The sequence below is a fragment of the Protopterus annectens genome, chromosome 5.part0, assembly GCF_019279795.1.
Source record: "Protopterus annectens isolate FY-2018-M chromosome 5.part0, PAN1.0, whole genome shotgun sequence".
In the NCBI taxonomy this organism is placed as follows: domain Eukaryota; kingdom Metazoa; phylum Chordata; order Ceratodontiformes; family Protopteridae; genus Protopterus; species Protopterus annectens.
The window spans coordinates 1,487,864,586-1,487,889,481 of NC_056735.1; the positions used below are offsets into that span (position 1 = coordinate 1,487,864,586).

The following is a 24,896-nucleotide window of genomic DNA, read 5'->3' on the forward strand; positions in this document are numbered from 1 at the left end:
GCTGCAGCTCCATCTTCAAAAAACTTAGACAAGTATTATAAGACCACTGTGTCTGCTGCTGAATACGGATCTAGCATCCTTTCCTTTGACCAAATAGAGAACCTTTTCCATTTGTCCTGGTATAGCCTTCTGGTGGATGGTTTATGAGAAGCAAGAATATCATCACGCACAGGAGAGGGGAGGTCATCCTACCTGGCAACTAGCAAAAGTGAAGACACCAAGCTGTCAGCTTGAGACAGGACAGATTTGGATGAGTCAACCCTTGCGGGTGATAGATCAGATCTGGAATAGGGTCCAGAGCCCACAGTGGGTACAACAGATGAGGCCGAAGGAAGGGGACCCAGATTTGTTGCAGCCAAAATGGGGCTAGGAGGATCATCTTGCATTTCAACAGAATGGCTTTCTTTAAGAACTGTGGAATCAGAGGAATGGGGGGATAGACATAGAGAAGTCTTGTGGGCTAATCGTGAATCAGACTCCGCCTTTGGGGGAAATAGCTGCTGCATTTGTTGTTTGAAGGGGATGTGAAGAGGTCGCAGCAAGGCTGGCCCCAACGGCTGAAAATATCTGCCGCAACTTCGGAATTTAGAGACCAGTGGGACAAGAGAAGAAATCTGCTCAGCTTGTCCGCAATCACGTTGGAGCTCCCCAGGATATGCATTGCTATCAGAAAGCAGTTGGAATCTATCGCCCATTGCCAAATTCTCATGTCCTCTTGACACAAGGGGTAGAATTTGGTTCCTCCTTGCTTGTTGATATACCAGACTGCTGACATATTGCATGACTAAACTGCAATCATTCCACAGGGGAGGACCGGATGGAATGCTTGCAACGCTAACAGCACTACTCTCAGTTCCAGAACACTGATATGCAAGTTGGCCTCCAGCATAGACCATGTGCCTTGGACTGTCTTTCCCTGGAAATGGCCCCCTCACCCTATCAGGGAAGCATCTGTGGTCACAATGGCTTTGGGCTGAGGGGGCTGGAATGGGCAGCTCTAAAGATCTTTGTCTGGCCTCATTCACCAAAGAAGGTCCTGTTTGCAAGAGTTGGTTATCCGGATCTGAAAACATAGGGGGGGGGTGATGATTCGGGAGCCACTGAGAGAGAAGAAGCCATTGAAGGATTTGCATATGCAGTTTCGCAAGAGGCACTATTGGTATGGAGGAAGCCATGGATCCTAGGACCTGAAGAACTTTTCTCGCCGAGACTTTGTTTTGACAGAGTATCACTCGAAGCTGAAGCCTCAACCTCTGGAGTCTGTGAGCTGGGAGTGACACCAGACCGGATCTAGTGTCGAGCACTGCCCCGATGAATTCTATCTGCTGGGCCGGAGCAAGGTTGGATTTCTACCAGTGTACAGTTATCCCTAAAATTTCTGCCAGAAAAAGGGTGTACTGCAGGGCTGTTACCAGAAAATGATTGGTGTGGACGGTAAGGAGCCAATTGTTCTAATATGGAAACACTCAGAATCCTTGCAGTCTCAAGTGAGCTGTAACCCCTGCCATGCACTTTGTGAACACTCTGGGGGCTGTAGAGAGACCGAACGGCAGGGCGCAAAACTGGTAATGATCGGCTCCTAGCCAGAAGTGAAGCAGACTCCTGGAGTGTTTGTCCATTTTAATGTGGTAATACGCATCACGGAGATCTATCGAGCATATCCAATCGCCCTCCCTGAGAAAGGGGAGGATGGACTGAACCGTGACCAACCAGAATTCGGTGTGGGTGACATGTTTGTTCAAGCTGCCGAGATCCAGAATGGGTCTCCAGTCCCCTGTCTTTTATGGCACCAAAAAGAATCTTGAGTAAAATCTGGATTTGCATTGGTTTGGTGGGACTAGTTGGATGGCTCTTTTTAGATACAGCTTTCTTCCTTCTGAAGCTGCTTCTTCGCTCTGACTGGGTGGAACATCGGGAAGTTTTGCTGGAAGTTTTGGATAGGATATGAGAGGAATGGTGTAACCTCTGGTAATGATGTTCTGCACCCAACGATTGGTGGTGATAGAGAGCCAGGCAGGTTGGTGCAGAGAGAAACGACCCCCAAATGCTTCCAGATGCAAGCAATTGGACCGCTCTTCAGGAATGCTGGTAAGACTATCCAGAGAAGGAGTTTCTGGAGCCCCGGTTGTGTGGACCCTCTCTGCCTCAAAAGGGGCATCTTCCAGAACTGTTACCCCTCTGACCCTGGGGGTATCATCACCATGTGCGGCACGGAAAGGACCCCAAGATTTTTGCACCACATCTTCCCACTCCTCTGGTTCCTGGAGAAGGAACATTGAGGGTTGGAAAAACTCAGGCCAGGGTGTTACCGTCCTGCTCACACATGGCCAGAGCGTCCTTTACCTTGGAGCCAAACAGAAAAGATGCTTTGATGGAAGTATTCAAAAAGGAAGACTTGAAGGGATCCGCGAGGTCACAAATGTGCATCCAGGCATGACGCCTCATAACTATGCCTGAACCTGCAGCTCTAGCTGCTCCTTCGATTACCTGTGAAAGCAACATCATGGACGAATTAGAGATAGATTCCAGGGTTGCGAGCTACAAGGCAACTTTGTCCCCCACCTCATCAGATACCTTTCCTGCGGGTATTCCAGAGAGTTTGGAAATCATGCCTCCTTGGAACCTCATAAAATGTGCCAAGTAGTTCAAGGACCATATGGCAAAGGTTGCTGAAGCAAAAACTCGCTTCCCCAATCTGTCCACGGTCCAGGACTCTCTGTTAGGCGGGTTGACAGTAGGACTCTCTTCAGCTAGGTCCTTCTTTTCTTAGTGGCTGTCATCACCACCATAGCATCGACTGGTAAACCTCTGGACCAATGTGGGTGTTCCTCGGGTGGGGAGAGAATTTTGTCAGGTCTCTGAGGGATCGCCTCAACAGAGTCAGGGTTCTTCCAGGCACGCTGAACTAGCTTGTCTGCAGGCAAGGTCACCCAAGTGGTAGAAGGCCGGGCAGGGAAAGCCTGCAGGAACATGGACTCCTCAGAAGAAGGATTAGTGGGATTCCAGTCACACCTCTATTTCAACATTTCAAGGATGTCTCCAAAGGAGATGACCGTGGGGACCCTTCACCATCATCGAAATCCATGCCCTCTGCAAGAGACTCCTCAGGTGAGTTGACGTGTTTCCTCTTGCACAATCACTTCCGTGGAGGTTCCTCAGTGGAGGCTTATGAGGAGGACTTGGAAGAGTGGGTATCCTGTACAGTGGGTTCCTGTGGCTTCCCCACCCGGAGTCCCGGGGAGGTAGCCTATGGCAGCTGTAGCCCAGGGGGGAAAAAAAAAGAAGTTATGTATTACCATAACGTGCCATCTGTATTGTTGATCCTCATTCAGTCATTACATGTGGGTATCGGTTCTGACCTCAGAACCGAGCCGGCCATCTTCAAAGCTCACGTCAGCTACAAACTCTCAAGCTAAAAATTCAGATTCCCCTCTCCCTGTTACCTCAGATTGAGTTTGCAAGTTAAAAGAAGGTAGAGGCTACATCTGGTCAAATGACCTAAAAGAACCGGAAGGTGAGATCCACTAGAAGCCACAGGAGGGGGAAGGAGGGAGGGTCATAATGACTGAACGAGAATAAACAATACAGATGGAACGTTATGGTAAGACTTAACTTCTTTACCTGATATTGTTAATCCTCATTCATGCTTTACGTGTGGGATAGAGTCCCCAGCTACCTTTATTCCTGGGAGGCTCTCATGGAAGGACATTCCTGAGCATCACAGAACCAAAAGATACTCTTCCCCTGGAGGCCAAATCCAATTTGTAATGATTGATGAAGGTATGAGGGGTAGCCCAAGTTGCAGCTGCACAAATGTCATGTAAAGAAGCTCTGGCATGGAAGGCAGCAGAAGTTGCCACCGACCTTGTAGAATGAGCCTTTATGGTAGTAGGTAATGGAATATTACATTGTCTATAAATGAAGGTCACACAGTCTTTCAACCATTTAGCCAATGTGACCTTAGCAACAGCACATCCTAATCTAGGTCCAGAATAGGCCAAAAATAACTTGTCTGATTTACGAGAGGCCTTAATCCTGTTCAAGCAGAAGCAAATTTGCCTGTGAATATCTAGGGTATGTAGGCAATACTCTCCTTTGTTTGAATAGCTGGGGAAGAAAACTGGCAATTCAATGGTTTGATTAATGGACATTTCAGAGATCACTTTTGGCAGAAAGGAAGGATTAGTTCTCAATGACACTTTGTCTCTATGAAAAATCAAATATGGAATCTTAATGCATAAGGCTTGAAGCTCAGAAATACGTCTGGCAGAAGTAATGGCGACCAAAAACAAGGTTTTCCATGACAAGTATTTGAGGTCGCAAGAAGAAGCTGGTTCAAAAGGTGGCATTGTCAAAGCTTGTAGAACTAATGACAGGTCCCATAGTTGAGTAGGTTCTCTAAAAGGGAGTTTTGGATGATTCATACCTTTTATGAAAGTCTTGCATAATTTGTGTGACATAAGACAGGAGTCTTGGACACCATAATGGAAATTAGATATTGCAGCCAAATGAACTCTAATGGTAGAGGCCGATAGACCAGACTGAAAAAGAGTGGCTAGGTACTCCAGTACTATCGATACTGGTACTGAAAAAGGATCTACCTGTTCTTTCAGCCAAAAAGTAAATAATTTCCACTTGCTTAGATAAGTAATTCTGGTGGAAGACTTATGAGATGCAATAAGAATGTCACGTACTGGCAAAGAAAGATCATTCTGCCTGGCAATCAAGGGAATTGGAGAAGCCAAGCTGTGAGCTTCAGGCTGTCCCAAGTTGGGGTGAATCAGATTGTGTGGATGGGAAATCAATCCTGGGGTTGGATGGAGAATCCATGGTTGATCTAGCAGGTGCGGCCAAAGGAAGGGGAACCAAATCTGATGAGGCCAATATGGTGCTATGAGGATCACTTTGCTCTTCAACCTGCAGGCTTTCGTCAGAAACTGGGGAATGGGGGGAAGAGGTGGAAATGAATAAAATAGACCCGAGGGCCAATCGTGGACTAAAGCGTCCCTGGGTGACTATCCCGGAGGGGCAATCAGAGCTAAATAGTTGCTGCATTTGTAGTTGGTCGGGGACACAAAGAGGATGCAGCAAAGAAGACCACAGCGGTTGAAAATCTCCGCCGCTATCAAGGGATTCAGGGACCACTCATGAGGTTGTAGAATACACCTGCTGAGTCTGTCTGCTATCACGTTGGAACTCCCAGGAATGTGCATTGCTAGAAGAAAACTGTTGGTAGCCATCACCCATTGCCATATCCTCATGTCCTCTCGACAGAGTGGGTAAGATTTGGTTCCACCCTGTTTGCTGATGTGCCAGATCACCGCCATGTTGTCTGATTGTATTGCAATAGTCCCAGATGGCAGCAGGGGATGGAATGCTTGCAACGCCAGAAGCACCACCCACAGCTCTAGAACATTTATATGCAGATGGGCCTCCATTTCGGACCAAGTACCTTGGACTGTCTGTCCCTGACATAGCCCCCCACCCCATCAGGGAAGCGTCCGTGGTCACTGTAGCCTTGGGCTGTAGGGGGGAGAAGGAGCGAGATCACTGTGATGGGTTGTGGGCCATCCAGCAATTTAAATCCTATTTGCACCTATGAGTTACCCGAATCATGGCTGAAAGAGGGTACTGAAAGGGATACCAATGGGTGAGCTTTAGCCATTGTAAAAGCCTCATGTGAAACCTGGCCAGGGGGACAATGGTGACAGTGGCTGCCATGGAACCCAACAACTGTAGAACACAGTGAGCTGTGGATTTCTCCCTTGAAAGGATTGGGATTAGTTGTTGCTTTATCTTTATAATTCTGTGCTCTGGAATGGATGCTCTGCAATTCTTTGAATTCAAGATAACCCCTATGAATTCTGTGGACTGAGATCGGGTGAGATTGGATTTTTGCCAGTTTATGGTTATGCCTAGCCTTTCTGCAGAGAGGAGAGAGTATGCCATGGCTTCTTCCAATAGATGTCTGGTGGGGGCAGAGATGAGCCAGTCGTCTAGGTATGAAAACACCTGGAATCCTTGTAGTCGCAAGTGAGCTGTTACAACTGCCATGCACTTTGTGAACACTCTGGGGGCTGTAGAGAGTCCGAAGGGCAGTACTCTGAACTGGTAGTGACTGGCTCCCACACGGAAGTGAAGGAATCTTCTTGATGGCCTGTCCAATTTTATGTGGTAGTATGCATCTTGAAGATCTAATGAGCACATCCAATAGTCTTTTTCCAAAAGCGGAAGGATAGACTGTATTGTGACCATCTGGAATTTTTGTACTCTTACAAACTTGTTCAATACGCTGAGATCCAAAACTGGTCTCCAGTCCCCAGTTTTCTTTGGCACCAAAAATAGCCTTGAGTAGAATCCGGATCCTATCTGGTCTGGAGGGACTATTTGGATGACTCTTTTTCTTAGCAGCTTTGATATCTCTAATGCTGCTTCTTCCCTTTGACTGGGTGGAATGTCGGGAGCAGGACAAAGATTGAAGGGAATATGATAACCTCTGGTTATTATCCTTTGTACCCAAGAATCGGTGGTGATGGTTAGCCAGGCAGAAGGGTACAAGGAGAAACGACCCCCAGCCACTTCCAGAGGAAAGCAGTTGGGCCGCCCTTCAGGAGCGCTGGTAGGACTGGCCAAAGAAAGAGCTCCTGGAACCCTGGTTATGCGGACCCCCTCTGCCCCAAAAAGGGCATCTTCCCTGTGACTTCCCCCTTCTGCCTCTAGGGGAGAACTCAGCCTGTGTGTCACGGAAAGGACCCTGAGACTTTTTGTACCATATCTTCCCACTCTTCTGGTTTCTGGAGAAAGCCCGTTGAGGGGAAGAATAACGGACACCCATGGCAGAAAGGGTCTTACCGTCCTGTTAACATCTGGCCAGTGTCCTTTTAACCTTGGGTCCAAACAATGAAGAGGCTTTGATGGGAGTGTTGAGAAAGGAAGCCTTGAAGGGTTCCCCAAAATTACACAAGCGCATCCAGGCGTGTTGTCTCAGAACAATGCCTGAACTCGCTGTTTTAGCTGCCTCTTCTGATGCATGAGACATCAGGCGCATGGAGGAGTTAGAAATCGATTCAATGGTGGCTAGCTGAGAGGCCACTTTGTCACGGATCTCATCAGACACGGCACCAGCCAAAGTTTCAGAGAGCTCAGAAATTAAATCTCTTTGAAGCCTGGTAAAGTGTGCCATATAGTTCAGGGACCTCATTGCAAAGGTCGCTGATGCAAAAGTACGCTTCCCTATTCTGTCCAGAGCCTGGGACTCTTTGTTGGGTGGATGGATGGTCTGGCTTTCTTCTTCCGCCAGGTCCTTTTTAGTTGTGGTCGCCACCACCAAAGCATCTATTGGAAGACCTTTGGACCAATGGGGGTCAGTAGCAGGAGGGGACAAAATTTTATCTGGCCTCCGGGGAATGGCCTCAATAGTGTCAGGAGCTTTCCACGCACGCTGCACGATGAGCCGGACCAGTTCGTTGGCAGGTGGAGTAACCCAAGAGGTAGGGGGCCGGGCGAGAAAGGTCTGCAGGAACACAGACTTTTCAGAAGTTGGGTTCGAGGGTTGCCAGTCACCTTTCTGTTTAAGAATTTCAAGAATATCACCAAAGGATACCTAAGAGGGTAAGCGAGGGGACCTGTTACCATCATCAAAGTCTGTGTCTTCAGTAAGGGACATCTCTGTGGAGTCCATGTGCTTCCTCTTGCACAAGCTTTTTTGATGAACTTCCTCAGAGGGAGAAGCTGGGGAAGACAGTGCAAAAGGGGTTTCCTGTGGGAGTATATCCTGAGGCCTTTCTGCCCGGTGTCTGCCAGGAGCGACTTGTGTACATAGAGGTCCAGAGGAGGGCGGTGAGAGTGATAGCACAGGATTGCCAGTCAACGCCAGAGCCTTCTCCATTAGCTGGAAGGCCGGTCCACCTGAAGAGGGGTGAGTGTCCAGGACAGGGGTCACCCCTCTCTTAAGTGGCTCAGCCTGCCGACTCGGAGTCTGTGGATGGTTGTGAAACACCAAATTACGTACGCCACAGCTGACATCCTGGGTCATAGCAAAACTCTCCTGCCACGAAGGCAACTGCAGCTCCTTAGTGCGGTCCATAAAGGGAACCATAGAGGGGGAAGACTGTGCTATACCAAGGGGCTTCAAAGGCAATGAAGGAGGAGAATAAGTAGGAGTCTTTGGCAAAGGGTGATCACGTCCCAAGGAAGGATAGGTCCTGTGGGGGCAGGATACCTCTGGCCAAAAGCACTTGATTCACAAGACGCAACACGTCATGTTCAGAGAGGCTTCTAGTGGATTTCACGGACACGGTTGAGGGGGAGTCAGATCTATCCAAAGATGGAGCAAGCTCGGTGCCCACCTCGCGGGTCTGCACTGAAAACAACGGGGCTGTAAAAGCTGAACTACAGGTGTCTGCACCAAGGAAATAATCGGTGCTGAAGTCATGGTCTGCACCGACGATAAGGTCAGTACTGAAGAGGTTGTTGGTGCTAAAACTGGAACCGAAAATATCGGTGCCAATAACTGAATTGTCAGTGCTGAGAGGGTAGTCGGTGCCGGGTAAGTTGTCGGAGCCGAAAGGGCAATGGGCGTTGAAAAATCCATCAACGTCGTAAAAGTCTGCATCGACTGCACAGTCGGTGCCGGTAAAGAAGTCTGAACCGAGGAGCCCCTCGGTACCGATATGGTAAAGGGCACGCTAGTCGGTGCCGAAGTCACAGATGGCGCTTATGGCCTCGGTGCCGAAGGTCTAGGTACCGAAAGTGCTGGAGCCAAAGTCGTCAAATCCGAAGTGGAAAGCTTAGCTTTTTGGGTCTCGGTTCGTGGGAGTCCCCAGCAGGGGATGAAGGAAGAGACTTGGCCTTTATATGTTCATCACTCTTTTTCTTATGGGATCTTGTAGGGGTTGAAGCCTCTGACCCAGAAATAGCCTCTGAAAAAGGAGATTTAAGTAGACCCTTCAATATCAATTTATTTTTTCTCTCAATCAACGTCCTGTTAGAAAAATTCTTACAAATCCCGCAGAGCGGGTCAACTGTTAAATGAGGCACACCCAAGCAACAGACACACATGGAATGCACATCTGAAGTAGGTAATTTATGGCCACAATCTGAACATCTTTTAAATCCTGGACTACCTGTTTTATCTGCCATGTTAGAAAGAAAGAAGGAAAAAACAGAAAAAATACCAGCAATGGTCAAGAATTACCCAAAGATAAGAAGGAAAGGGGGTTTACCAACGATGGTAAAAAAGAAATTACCTTGCAGTAAAGAGGAGGAAAGGAACTGAAAGGACTCAAGAAAGGATAGTCGCTAAATGCGATAAGGTAAGAGAAAACTATCTAATAACTTTTCTGTGAGAAAAGGTTGTTTTAGAATTTTGTATGACGAAAAATATTGTACTTAGCTCAAGAGAAGTAGCTTGACATGACCGAATGGCAATGCGGCAAACGAAATTAGGAGTAACAGGGAGAGTAACTACCTTATAGTCTGGGTAGAAGGGGACATAGCTAGTAAATCTGTGCTAGCCTTTCCCAGGCATGTGTGTGTGTCTATGTGTGAAAATCAAATCTCAGAGAGAGAGAGTGTGTGTGTGTGTGTGTGTGTGTGTGTGTGTGTGTGTGTGTGTGTGTGTGTATGGTGTGTGTCAGCTGCTTGGAGCAGGGAGAAAGAGTACTAGTTTCACAGACAGAGTGGTGGAGGACTTGGCATGGACACTCGGCCGAGGACTCAACTGTGCCAGTGAGGAGTCTTACTGGGGGGCTGCAGAGAGAGACAGAGAGGGAGAAATCCAGCCCCTGGACTAAGTGTGCTCCCTGTGCACTCTTAAGCGAAATTATGCTCGATACAGAGAACTGCATTTGGAAATATCGTGTGTATCTACTTTTCTTCCAAGTGAACGTCCCTCTCCAGTGTCAATGGTGAGGATTCAGGCTCCTTGACCATTGGCCTGGTGGGGGGAGGGGGGTGCTCTATTTATTCCTTTTTTAAAAGCTTCTGTTTTAGATTCTACTAAAAACTCTGTCAGTGCTGGTCTTTCATTTAGGACCCCCCTATTTCTTTCTCTTTTGCCTATACCCTTTAGTTTAAATAAATACTTCAGCCTCTTGGCAGATCAAAGTACAATTCTTTTATTAAAGTACAAAACACACGTGTGAGAGACAGTACTCATAAAGTCATGTCTCCCTGAACAAAGGATTTCATAGACATTTTATAGCAAATTCTTATCATGGTAATAAACTTTATCTATAAGACCATTGCTAACATCCAATAGAAACTATCTGGTAAGTGCATTTCATCCATCAGATCACTACTATATATCCAATAGGAAAAAGACAAGTTTTAGGAAATACACATTCAGTACTTATCTATGTTTTGACCTAATAAGGTACAAGTTTCCTTTTTGCTACATGTCTAACAAGAAATGCTGCCTCAGGCTCAGAAAAACGAAACTTCACAAACTTAACATTCTGTATTTTTTCCATGGCTTTAGGAAACCTTTGCAGTCATGTATACCTGCCTGCTAGAACACATGCATTTTAGTTTAACCCTTTACACTGGATATCAATCCTTGATATGGAAGGCAATCTCTAACCTGCAGTCCAAACAGATTTTTGGCATCTTCCCATTCTATTACCTTTCTCTTTCTAGTTATTTGCTCCCAGTACCTTGGTTCCTCTGTCAGTTTTCTTCAACAAATTCCAACTCCCTCTTGCCTATTATCTGTATCCCTAATTGCAGTCATCCCTATCAACAGAATCTCCTTTTTCCTTTCCCGTGTTAGCTTAGTTCTTAGAATACTTTCTGCTACTTTAAGAATATAATATTCTGTATGATTATTGTTATGGTCTGTAAAGATCTGCATCCAAAATCCTAACCTCTCCTTGTTTCTTGAGCTTCCCCCCATTTCATCATCATCCCTTTCCCCTTTAAATTACCAGTTTCTACTTGTGGTATATATAGCAGGAGCCTTAACTGTGTCGGTCTGAAATACCCCTGCAAATCAGGTAATCCCAGTCCAGTTTGGTCTATTGGAAGAATCAGCTTATCCCACTTGACTCTTGCTGTCTTCCTCACCCAGATAAAATTCTTCAGCTCTTTATTAATTGATATCCACAACTTCTCCTCTGGTTGATAACAATATGCCTGACCTGTGTATAAGACTAAATGGACTAAAACATTTTAACTGCTTGTATCTTACTATCCACATCCATATAACAGAGCTTCCAATTTCTCAGTTTTGTACTATCTTTTGCTTAGTTTCTTCCTTAGCTGCTACTCCAGAATCATTTTTAATCCATACTCCTAAATATTTCATTTTGTCATGTCCCCATAAATACGGATACTGCTGAACCAATTTGTGTGGAGGTATATAATTTACAGCTATTGTCTTTGTTTTATTTTTATTAATTTTGTATCCTGAAAAGATTTCAAACTGTCTCAATATGTTCGACAACACTGATATGTCCTTTTCTGGTTTTATCAGATATAAAATAATATAATCTGCAAATACAGCCAGCTTTTCTTGACAAACATGCCAATTATATCCTTGACTTTCTTAGTCCATTATTTTCTTTGCCAATGGTTCTAAATATAATTCAAATAATAAGGGGGAAAGAGGACACCCCTGCTTGATTCCTCCACTCAAGCAAACATTACCATAGAAGAACCCACCCACTTTAATTTTTGCCTCTGATCCCTCATATATCCTGCTAATCAACCTTGTAATTTTATCAAAAAATGCAAATGCTTCCATTGCTCTGCTCAAAGTCCCAGCTTACTCTATCAAATGCTTTGCCTGCATCAAAACCCATCAACAACAATGGTATTTTCTTACATTTTGTTTCCTTCTGAATCATCAGTGTTCTGTTAATGTTGTCAAATGTTTGCCTCCTATCCACAAAACCACACTGATCCAGATCTATCAATGTTGGCATCACTTTTGCCATTCTTTTAACCACTATAGAAATAAACACTTTATAATCAGAGTTTAGTATTGACATGGGCTTATATGAAGCTGGATCTGATGGGCCTTTATCCTTCTGAAGTATTAAAACCACCACCACTTTCTTCCAGGATATTGGTACTTCCCCTTCTCTTAAAAATACTGTTAAACAAAACCTTCCAGTTCTTTAGCAGTTTTTTCCCTCCTTGCTTCCAAACATCCACAGGAACTGCATCTATTCCTGAGGACTTTCCTGTGGATTGGTTATACATCACCAATTTTATCTCATGTCCTCCTGTCCTGTTAGTAAATGAGCCTCATCTACTTCTAACCTTGGCATATTTAATACTTCCACAAACATTTCCATTTGTATCTTTTCTTGTTTTCCACATTTCTCTGCTTTATACAAACTTTCACAGAATTTCCAAATTATTTCCAGGACCTCTACAGGATCTCATTTTATCTTCCTTGTCATAGGTCCCCTTAGCTTGGTGACAAGTCCTTTCTACTTTCTGTTGCCTGAGTTTTTGTGCTCTACAGTTATTATCAAAAAACAGTTGCTTAGAAGCAATCTTTATAAACTCATGCATATTATCAAGGTAATCTCTTATTTTGTGTTAGCATTCTGCAGCTGCTCCTCTTCTTGTTCTGTAAGATTCCCCCTATTCTGCAATACTTTAACATTGTCAGTTCCTCTAAATTAGTATGGTTACTTCTTAACCATATCTCTCTCTCTTTTACTTTCACCCTATTTTTTAAACTCCACTTTAATTTTATTCCACTCCCTAGCTACATTTTCAGAAGAAATTTCTATCTTCTCTAATAGCTCTGGGATGATTTCTACAACCCATTCCTTAAATTCCTCTTTGCTCACCAGACAGAAGGGAAAGCACCAGTGTCTCATTTTTATTTTATTACTCTGTGTTTTTATTTTAGCTATTATTGGCGCATGATCTGAAATAGTTATTGGGCGCATATCAACAGTTTCAATTAAATACACTTGTGCCTGTGAAATGTAAATTCTGTCTAGCCTAGCACAGTTTTTGTATCTTGGGGAATGATGTGTAAATTCACTCAGAACTTCTAGTACTGAATTCACATCTTCCATACCAAATATTTTCATAAATTTCTTCACAAATCTATCTTTTGTTATATTTTCCTTACTGGTCCCTGTAGACACAGCTTCACTGCTGCTGTAAATCAAATTCTATAATTATTATTCCTTGCTGAAAGCTGATTATTTCTCCCAGAATTTTCTTAAGCTCCATTATAGAGGTTTTAGGTGGAATATTAATACATGTCAGTGTAATCCTCCTCCCTAGCCAGTAGCCCCTTAGTACTACAAATCTACCATTATCATCTTTTTTATTTTCTTTTATCACTATCAGAGCTCCTCTTGTAATTAATATAAGTATGCTTCTTTTCCTCTGTCCCAGGTATTCTGCTGCATAACTATCCTGGAAACCTTTCTTTATCTAATTCACATGTTCAGTGCTTTCCAAGTGTGTCTGCTGTAGCATAGCTATTTGCACTTTACATTTTTTAATATAATTCACTATTCTTTCATTTTTGCAATTTATCTGTGAGACCATTAACATTTAAAGACATTACAGAAAGCATCATTGTGTTAAAAAGGTATTATTCCTACCTTTTATGTATAACCGCTTTTTTAAGTGTCTAGTTCAAGTTTGTGTATTACATGTATACACTTGTTTGGCAGGTTGAACTTTTATACAGTTGTTTCTTGTCATATCCCCTTAAGCCTATGTCGTATCTTAGTTTTTGTTTTATTGAAAGCCCTCAAACAAAAAAATCAAACACACCCTGAATACGCCCCTAAAACCTATTAACTTAACACTAACACACAGAGTATGTACATCTTCAAATATTGAAGTTTTACCCTCCTTAGAAGAACAAGTGTCCCAAATCACATACTTGGGTTACCTAAAAGAATGGTTATCCATGTTAGGATGCATGGTACAGCCTGTGGTTCTACTAAATGCTGTCTGGTTTTGTCTTATCTTTATAGCTCTCCCAGACAGGAAAACACTTGAATGCTTTCAGAAAACATTATCTCCTAGCCATTTTTCTTTATCAGAGTGCCTCCTTGGAGACATGAGAACCAGACACAGAGTTGCTACTCAGCATACATTTATGTGTTAGAAAAAAGCTTTATAACATTCAATGTTCTTTTTCATTCACTTGATTCTCTTAAAACTTGTTACTAGATCAAGCTATGGGTCTTAATCCAGTCATTACCCTATGCAAGTATGAGAAAAAGTACATCAATTTTTTTCCATGGTCTTTTGACCGGACTTTTCTTCTTTTTTTATTTTTGCACTGCAGTGTCTACATTTCTTAAAAGTGAACAAAGAGAAAGAAGAATGGAGGAAAAGGGAGCATCTGTTTAAATTAGTATGCTGATTACACTTAAAGATAACTGAGAAAACTTTACTTTATAGCATGCAAAGAAAATCATGTACTATAAAAAAATATTACTATTAAGAAAAAAATGTACTTACAGTTACATTTCTCCCTCCTTTTTCCCTCTCCTAAGTATTTTTCCGAACATTAATGAGGTTTTGCAAACATTAATGAAATGAAGTATGACATATGCTTTAAAGTCCCCTACAAGTTTAAAGTCCCCTACAAGTTTAACAAAGTGACAAAAGTCCAATATTTCCAGATTTTCTTGTTCTGCCATGTTTTACAAATATAATTATTGCTTTGTAATCTCACATTTGTCAATTTGCAAGTTACTGTTTTTATTCCTGTTCATTTCCATATGCCAAATCCTGTCTCTGCTTCATTTCCAATGCACTATCAATTCTTCCAGTCAACTCTTGTGCTGTTTTCCTTCTCTCAAGCATTTTCCATTGAAATACTAGAAAATGTTTCACAGGCACAGTTTACTACCAGAAGAACAAGAAGCAGAATCTCCTTCTCTTTCACAGGTCACTTTTTGTTGGACAAATTTTTGTATTTCCTCCTTAGCACATACTGATTCAAAACTGATTTTGTCCCTCCAGGAAAGAACATTTTGAAGACAGCTGGGTACAGCAGTTTGAATCTCACACCTACTTCTTAATATTCCCTGAATAGTGGAATACATTTACTCCTCTTCTGCGTGGTGTATAGTGAATAATCATTCTCCACAAACACTCTGCTGTCTCCCACTATTAGTACTTTGTCCTTCTGCCACAGTTTTGTCAGAATAAACTCCTTCTGCTGGCAGGATTGCATCTTTACTATGAAAGGTCTAGGTTGCTTTCTAATAGCCAAGTTTGGATAATACACACAATGTGCCCTTTCAATTAACAACTCTTGCTGTGGAATACCAGTCCAATTAATTGTTTGTTCTTTCACAAAATTAATACTGTCTGTTCCTTCCAGCTTCTCTGGTACAGCAGAAAATCTTAGGTTTTTCTCTGTGTGCTATGCCCTCTATTTCTATTATTTTTTGAAATAACCTTCTTGAGCAGTCTCATATTCAGCCAACCTTTTCTTCATTTTGACATCTGATTTTTTGCAGCTTTATCACCTCATCTAAATATCTGTTTAAAGTCTCTTCAATTTTTTCAAGCCTTTTGTTATTTGAGTTGATATACTCAATGAGTGTTTCATTTATTTTAAACAGGTTTGTGTGCAATTGTCTTATATTTTCCTCTAGGTTACCAAAAGTCATTTCTGGAGTTTGCACTGCTTTTTGCTAAACAGCTGCAGTAGGCTATCCAGTCAGTGTTTCTTCCTCACCTTTTGTAGTTGATTTTCCTTCAGGTTCTCTGTATTTATTTTTTCCTGGCACCCAGGTAGTGCACTTACTAACCAGTTACTGAAATTTACCAGAAATGAAAGTCCACTGGGTTTCTCTTCTGAGTTTCTGTTTCCATACTGGGAGGGCTATAATTAAGCTGTTACTGAATGTGCAGCAGTCTTGGAAGTCTCATGAGTACATCTCAACTGTACAGTTTTTCACAGAATGTCCAGATTTTTGCCTCATATTTTTTGGTCCATTTTCCATAAAACTGGTTTTCTGGCAAATTAGTTGCAAATCATTGCAGACTGAAGTTAGAAAACAATGACAGATATTTGAATTTCAGACTTCATACCATACAAAAAAATTCATGCTAATGCAAAAGCATTCTAAAAGCACTATTTAAAAAATTGTCCCTACTTCTGGGCCTTTATCCCACTTTTAATGAGTTAATTAATTATTTAATTGATGTATAATGTGTATATAAGCTTGATGTTTGATGAGATTTGTATTCCAAGAAGGTGTTTACACTGAGGCGCTAGAATTAAAACAGTTTTATCTGAAGATGTGTGTTTCATTTGGATCCTGGTTGTTCATCTACGGAAGTGAGGAGTGGTGGTGTTGTTGTGTTATATTCAACTTTGTCCCACTTTTATTTATGAGTTTGCCCAGATTTCTTGGTCTAAGAGTTTGAAAGGTATGTTCCTGACAGAATAATTGGGTTAAGCAGGGTGATATAGGAAGGATCAGGGGCAAGAATCAAGGTAGAAGCATTCCTCTCTGACAGGCTGTGTTTGAAGAGAGGTTCCAAGCAAGTGGATCCTCTTTCTCCTTTATTTCTCTTCTACTTAGAGTCACTGGCTAATAAAACAAAGGACCCACACATTCAAGGCTGGTATGGTACTCAAGAAAAATTAACTTTGTTTGGAAATTATATTATTTTGTACTTGATAAATCCAGAAAATAATATTTCAATATTGTGAAACATTTTGAGACTTTTTTTCAGGATATAAAATAAATGAAGAAAAAAACCAATGTAACAGAAATGAACTATGTCCCACACAAACTGGTTTAGCAAATACACATACTTATGGAGACATGATAACATTAAGTATTTAGGTGTTTTTATTAAAAAAGATGCTATTACGGTAACTAAGGATATATAAGAAGAGATAAAACAAAAGACAACACAAAAGTTAAGAAGTTGGAAAATCGTGACTTTCCAGTCCATTAAATACTGTGTACAGGTCAGGCATATTTTTGTTAACCATAGGAGAAGCCACAATTAATATAAAACACTGAAAAAGTTTATTGGGAAGGAAAGAGGGCAAACTATAAGTGAGATAAGTTGTATTCCCCACAGAAAAGGTAGTTTAAGATTATCACATTTGAAGGATACCCAAGAGCTACACAGTTAAGACTTTAGTAAAAAGCAGAAGCAGAAGACTACAAATCAAAGTTGAAAGAAATATTGTTGAAATGGGGGTTGTGAAATAAGAAGAGAGTAGGATTTTGAATGCATGCATTTAAGGAGAACAATAACAACCATACAGAATAATAGGAAAATATGACCACTGAAACGAGTATACACTCCAAGACCAGAACAGATATTAACTTTGTCACAACACTATGGTTGTAAATAAACAATTTTATTAAAGCTTGAAAAAGATGAGTGCTTTCACCCGCATATCTGGAGGCTTCATCTATATCTATTCTGGCCTTGGAGTGTGTACTCATTTCAGTGGTCATATTTTCCTAGTGTTCATGTGCTCACACTCTGTTTTCTACATTTTTACTAACCATACAGAATAATATATTTACAAAGTAGCAGAAAATATTTTGAGAACTAAGTCAACACAGAAATAAAAAGGAGATTTTACCAATAGGGATGACCGCAAAGTAGTGGCATAGAAAGTAAGCAAAAGAAGGCAGGAATGTATTGGAGAAAATCACCAAAGGAACCAAGGTATTTTGATCAAATAACTAGGGAAGAAAAAGTCAGAGTGGGATGAGGCCAAGCATAAGTTCAGACTGTGGGATGGAGACTGCCTTCCCTGCCAGATACTGATACCAGAGTATAGGCATAAAGGAAGGGGCAGAGCAGTGTTAAATGAAAGTCCAGGTCTGGTTGAGTCTACAGTCGCATCTAGATCAGTAAAAACAGATAATTAGCAAGACGTATAAAATAATGCATGATGACTATAAGAATCAATCACAAGAGGTTATAAAGGACTAAGAAATGAGAATAGAATGACAATATATAAAGAAACAATGAGAACATATTTGTATGGCTTCCATGAATGCAACAAAATCTAGAAGGTTTAGGATTTTTGCATGGAAGTGTTTGCATATATATATTTTATCCCAAGTAGACTTCTAATAATTTTTACACAGTCAGATAGCAATTGCTGCAGGTATGATGGGAAAAAGAAGGGTGCCCGGGAACATGTTTTTTAGGAACACAATGAGTTAGTACATTTAAAAAACTGTCTACAGGGTACCTTGTCAGACATGAGGGAGGGATTTGTTTAAACTATGGAAATTTGAGCTTGGATACAGAAAATTAATTGCCTAGGCATAGTAGGGCCCCAATAAGTTTAATACTCTTGGCTGCCAAAATAGTAATTATTAAGAAATAGAAATCAAATACAAAACCCTCTGTAACAGAACTACTGAATGGTGTAAAGGGTATAAAAGAAATGTAGGTGGAATCTTTAGAAAAGGGATGGGCATGCCTGTCCTAAATGTCGTTTATGCCAAGTGGCTATGTGGCAAATCAAACTTTGGTCACCCGGGCCTTAGTCAGTATCTTCTATGCTTGTTCCACACCAGAATTATGGCCTGTGTAGCAGCAACAATTTTAAAAAGATAGTCTCTTTAAAACCTACTTAAAGGATTGCCTTTATTGGCATGAAGCTAGACACTGTCCTGGAGGCAAGCCTCTCCAGGTGACTCTTGTTTCCATACAGCACAGAGATAATCATCTAGTAAGGAAGAATGAATGGACACAGCCCCAGTGAGGGAAGATTGATGGTTAGCAGGTACTGGGGCAAGAAGCACTTAAAAAGCATTCTGGTATAGAACAGAATCCTCACTGATTTCCCACAATAATCCAGAAAACCACAAATGTTATGAGGAGCAGACCAAAAATATGAGTCAAAAATCTGGACATTCTGAGAAAATCTGGACAGCTGAGAGGTATTAGAGCTATGTCCCATATATAAATGTTTTCATTCATTCATATACATACATATATACAAACACACACACACATACATACACACACAAATTACTTACCCAACTACATGATGGCTTACAGTCTCCAAATGAAGGAAGAAAAGTAAAAGTAATGTCTTTCGGCTTTTCCTGGTTAGGGGTCACCACAGGGGAACTCCGGTCCGCTAATGATTGGCAGTGGATTTTTATGGTGCAAGGTTGGCAGCCTGACACCCAACCTTCAAGGAATGCACACCCATTCATGCTTGCACCTACCTGCATATCTTTAACATCCCTCGACCACGGGGAAGACATGCAGACTCCACACAGAAGGCGCTCCAGCCGAGAATTGAACAGGAGAACCTCTTGCTGTGAAGCGACAATGCTAACCGCTGCACTACCGTGGCCCAAAGGGAAAAAAATCCTACACTCTTGTCTCTGCTTCTGTACACTAATGTCAAGTTTCACTTTTAATCTTAGATTGCCTTAGACACCTGAAGCAGCCTGAACCAAAGAAAAGGATTCCTTGCTACTTCAAGCAGCAGCTTGCAAAAATATTTGTTGAGTGACATTTTAGATGTCCTCAGCAGCTATGCGCATTGGCCACAGTAAGTTTAGCAAGCCCAAAGCTGGGCTGTTAAACAGCCTGGCAAGTGGACTGAGACAACTTTTTTAAAACTCTGATCACCTTGGAAGTCAGTCGAATATTTTTTTGCAACTGGGTGGCTGCCCTTGGGAATGTAGGAAAAGGTGTACATGATAAAAGCAGGACAATACTGCCAACATCATACTCCTGTAATACCTGCAGTAACAGCAATGGATTTCTTTTTTTTTATCAGTATGTAACAATGCACGGCTGACATACAAAGGCAGTAATGCATGTAATCATAGTTTTGTCATTAATTCCACATCCTCCTCCTAGTAAAAGAAAATATTTTCTGTGTAGTCTTTAAGTCATTACTTTGTCAATATGCTCTTCTTTCTACTGTAGCTCACAATCCTGCCTTATCCTGTACTATGATCTCTGTCTTCTGCATCACAAAAATATTAATTCACTATCAAACTACTACATATCCACATCTACATTTTTCTACTTCTTTTGTTTGCTGTGTCCCTGCCAACTGAAGCATTTTCTGAAAGTGTTCTACAGCTACATTACAAACCATTGCTTCATTACATCCAATTTTCTGCTTTAGCTGGGAGCACAGATTTAAACCAGCAAGCATTTTTGAAGGTCACATACACAAGCAGTTTGCAATAAGAACTAAAAGAAGCATGAGAAATAAAGACAAATGTGTTTCATTTTCTGTAAGTTTACATAAAAATGTGATGAATCCTCTTCTAGTGGAGCTTTGCTTCTTGGGTCCGCAATGAAAATATGCCTCTCCCAGTATGGCAAATCTAATGAATAAAAGAAAAATTTCAACCTAACTCACTACCACTTCTGCAACCCTTTGTAATTTGACCATGCTGACATTATCAGCTACAATGCAAGTTCCACAACTACTCCTGTACTTCAGACACACACTCCTAGGGAAACAACAAAGTGACAATTTGTTTTATGATTTTTCACAAGCAAATGTGCATCTGTTTCCCCTATTGACCTGTATACTGACCTGAATGTTTTACACTGCACAGAACTAATAATCCACTGTGCTTTTACAGATGTGTTACTTCAAATATCCTAATAAAATAAGTTCCATACATGCGCATCTTAGCAAAATAATATTGTCACTTACACAACAAAGGGTTTCTTTAACATTAGATCCAGTCTGTCCTGAAAAAAATGGAAAGGAAACCACATTCAGTTTAATAAATATTTCCAACCAGTAAAGACTATTTATGTCATTACTTAGAGTAAAAACTGTTCTGCATTTACCTTTTGACCAGGTGCTATGTATTTATGAAAAAGCTCAATATCCTTGGGACACTTCATAAGAAGACATGATGTGGCAGCCTTGAAAAGATCTTCCATTACCTAAAGGCAAAGTAGAACAGAATGAGTAACTTTGCTACTGTAAGTTAGTTGACATTTTTGTCCCGCAAGAGTTGATATAAAAAAAAGTTATGTACTCAACATAATGTTCCATCTGTGTTGCCCATTTTCATTCTACCTCAACAAGTGGGTTTGGATCTGAACCTCAGCTCCAACTCAGCTTTGGGCTTTGGAAGAATGAAGGGGTGGCTTTGTAAAATCTGATCTGAGCAAATCCACCTCAATAGGTACTTTTTCCATGCCTGAGTTATTCTGATCTGAGTGGAAACAGGTTGGTGCAGAATAGACCACTGAGTTGCTAGGGTCCATTGAAGAATTCTCATATGGTATATCTTGCTAACACAGTGGACAATGATCCCAAGGCTTGCAGAATCAATTGAGCAGATAGGGAAGAATTTTGAATTATCTTTCAGACTTGAAAATGAATAGTTGTATCCTTGGGTAAGGGAAGGGAGGCTGTCACTGACAAAATATTGAACAAGACCCCTATGAGCTCTAATATCTGAGACGGTTCTAGCTGAGATTTGTAGTGATTGATGGTAATTCCTAGATGAGAGCAAACCTGGAGTACATAATCTCATGGTTTTATCAGAAGATGCCTGGTTGGAGAGGTTATGAGCCTGTTGGCCAAGTAAGGAAACACCCGGAATCCCTGTAGTCTCAAGTGAGCTACTACTACTGCCATGCATTTGGTGAACACCATGGGGGCTGTGGTAAGGCCAGCAGGCAGAGCCCTGAATTGGTAATGACTGGCTCCCAGCCAGAAGCATAGGTATTTTCTAGATTGCTGTTCATTTTTTTTGTAATAGAATGTATCCTGAAGATCTACTGAGCACATCCAGTCATCCTTTTGAAGGAACTGCAAAATGGAATAAACTGTGACTATCCAGAACATTGTATACCAAACTGATTTGTTCAGATCACCGAGATCCAAAATTGGTCTCCAGTTGCCTGTTTTCTTTGGCACTACAAAGAAATCTTGAGTAAGTTCCAGACTCTTTCTGGTCTGGGGGACCTCCTGAGTGACTCTTTTTTTCTAGCAGCTTTTTTATTTGTAGAGCTGCTGTTTTTCTCTGACTGGGTGGAACATCTGGAATTTTGTTTACTGTTACTGGGGGTGGAGGTAGGGTAGGGGAAAGGATATTATATAACCTCTAGAAATAATCCCCTCTATTACAATCTTTTGTAATATCTAGCCAGACTCTTTGGTGCAGGGATAGATGACCTCTGACTGCCTCCAGAGGTGGACAACTGGGCCTCCTTTCAGGAACACTGGCAGGATCTGACAGAGAAAGTGTCCCTAAATCCATGGTTCTGCGGGCCTCCTCTACTGCATGGGCGGCATCTTCCATTAGAGTTCCCCCTTCTGCCCTTGGGGGAACTATCTCCATGTGGATCATGGAAAAGACCCTGGGATTTTCTGAAACATATTTTTCGACAACCTCACTAATTCTTACAGAAGGTTCTTTGAAGAGTTGAAAAAAATATGCAAACTGCAGACAGGGTCTTACCATCCTGCTCACACCTGGACAGTGTGTCTAACTTTGGGGCCAACAAAGAACTTCCATCAAAGGAAGCGATGATGGAGGACTTGAAGGGCTCCTCAAAATCATGCAGGTGCATCCAGGCATGTCTCCTAATGGAAATGCCTGAACCTGCTGCCCTTGAGGTACCTTCAGCTGTATGTGAAACGAGCCTCAAGGATGAATTTGAGATGGAATGTAGGGCAGCCAATTATGAGTCATTAAAGCTCTCTGCCTCAGAAGTAATGGTCCCAGAGAGGGATTTGGAAAGTTCTTAATCAAATCCCTCTGAAGTCTGGTAAAGTCTGCCAAACAATTTAGTGACCTACACACTTCCCAAATTTGTCCAAAGCCCAGACTCCCTGTTAGAGGGATGGACAGATGAACTCTGTTCCATGAGATCCTTCTTTAAGTCTGCTGCTATGACCATGGCATCTACTGGTAATCCTTTGGTCCAGAATTCTCTTCCTTTCAGTTGTGCCAAGACCCTGTCTGTTCTGTTGGGGATTGGCTCAACAGCATTGGGATCCTTCCATGCCTGTCTGGAGATCAAATCAATGAGCTCATCTGTGGGCAGAGTCACACAGGAGGTAGGCAGGCCAAACCCAAAAGCTTTCAGGAATACCGATTCCTCCTGGGAAGGGCTATTGGTAGACCAACCACGCCTTTGCTTGAGGATCTCCAGGATGTCTCCAAATGATACGTCATGAGGTGTTGATCTTGGGAACCCTTCTTTCTTATCAAAATCAATACCTTCAGTGACTGACTTTTGAAGAGCGTCTAAGTGCCTCCTCTTGCACTTTCTCTTCCTAGTGACTTCTTCAGCGGGATGCTCCGGAGAAGTATCAGAAGATATGAGTATACCCTGTTGGGTAGTCTGGAGACTTTGGGCTGGCTGTCCTTGTGGAGTAGAGTGTTGAGACTCAAGGCACAAAGACATATGAGATTGGGAAGACAGATCCAAGTAGAGGGGTATCATCCTTCCTCTAGAGGTAGAGAAAACTCTCTCCACTACCTCAAAGGCAGAATGCCCTGGAGAGAAGGAAGTCGACTGTGCTGAGAAGACATGTTTCCAGACTGTCAGCTCCCTCTGACCCAAAGGCAGCTCACCTGAGGCAGAGATTGGGGCTGAGCTGTCCAAAGCCGAGGCTCCAAGGGGCAGAGATTTCTTTAACAACTTCACAGTCGATTCCAACAACTCTGATCTGGCAATGGTGCTACAGCTCCAAGAGTCATCCGGATCCAACACACTTGCTCAGTGAAGGTGTTGGAGCCGAAGATACAACAATATCCAGATCCAACACAGACAGTTCCAGGAGTCTCGGATCCAGGAGCCCTGAAGTCGAAGGTCGGAGCAGAGAAGGAGCCAAAACAGGTGTAATAGTACCAGTGAAGGTCTCCGGACCTAATGCGGTAGGAGCTGGGAAAACTCCTATCTGAATTTGTGATGACAGAAAATTCCTCATCATTCTAATCACATCTACTTCCATCAGACTCCTAGAAGACCGAGAAGAGGAGGCCACTTGAGGGGGTCTTAGAATGATGGCGTCTCTCTAGGAAGGGTGATGGTAGATGGGAAGGATCAGGATCTATAGATGATGCATAATGGGTCTTAAGGAGCTTCTTTGGCTCTGAGTATGTCGGATCCGATGATGTGGATCTGTTATCAGAGTCTGTTGGATCCGAGGATTTAATCGTCAGCTCCAATGAACTCAGATCTGACTGCTTAGACACTTTGCGAGAAGGTTCAAGAGTAGGGTCAGACCTAGGAAGATCCAGAAAGGTCCGGTGTACACTTCATGGACTCCTTCTTATCTTACTTTATATGGAGGTTTCAGCTCCAGATAAAGTCTCCTAAAAAGAAGTCATCAATAAACCTTTTAGAATTAGTTTATTTTGTGGTCCACTAAGGCCTGTGGATTAAAGGCCTTACAAATGTCACACAATTCTTTTAAATGAACTGGGCCAAAGCAGTATACACAGGAATCATGTGGGTTGGAAACAGGTATTTTATGGACACAATCTTTACAGTTCTTAAAACCTGAAGGTTTTTCAGCCATACACAGCACAAAAATTAAATACAGAAATAATAGAAATACAAGAGATTTTTTTTACACGAATAAAGAAAGTTAAAGGATTACCAAAAATGGTAATTTAAAGAAATTACCACAAAAAATTTACTAACAATAGTAAAGTAAGAATACAATGATAAGTATATAAAGTATAAGGAAGCAATATATAAAATATCTAGATAAAAGTAACAAAGGAAGAAAATTTATAAAATGCATTTCACTGACAAATATCACATTACAGGCGACATACGAGATCTGAAGTATGGTAGGGTTCTAGAGCATTATGAGTAAGGGAGAAGCCCAAGAGCTTCCAGTATCCACAAGCTATAAAAAGCTGATGAGTCAGATCTAAGGATCGGGTCCAAACCCACTTGTTGAGGAAAGAATGAAAATTGACATCATC

At 41.9% G+C, this 24,896-nt stretch overlaps 1 protein-coding gene across 1 annotated transcript in view; it reads right to left on the reverse strand.

Moving 5' to 3' along the window:
• Window positions 1-24,896, reverse strand: part of NARS2 (asparaginyl-tRNA synthetase 2, mitochondrial) — a 1,353,496-nt gene that overhangs the window by 327,374 nt on the left and 1,001,226 nt on the right. Inside the window, exons 7-8 of the mRNA XM_044072015.1 lie at window positions 20,782-20,880; window positions 20,642-20,679 (exon numbers count right to left, since the gene is read on the reverse strand). Of these exons, the coding sequence (XP_043927950.1) occupies window positions 20,642-20,679; window positions 20,782-20,880 (137 nt within the window). The remainder of the gene's footprint in view (window positions 1-20,641; window positions 20,680-20,781; window positions 20,881-24,896) is intronic.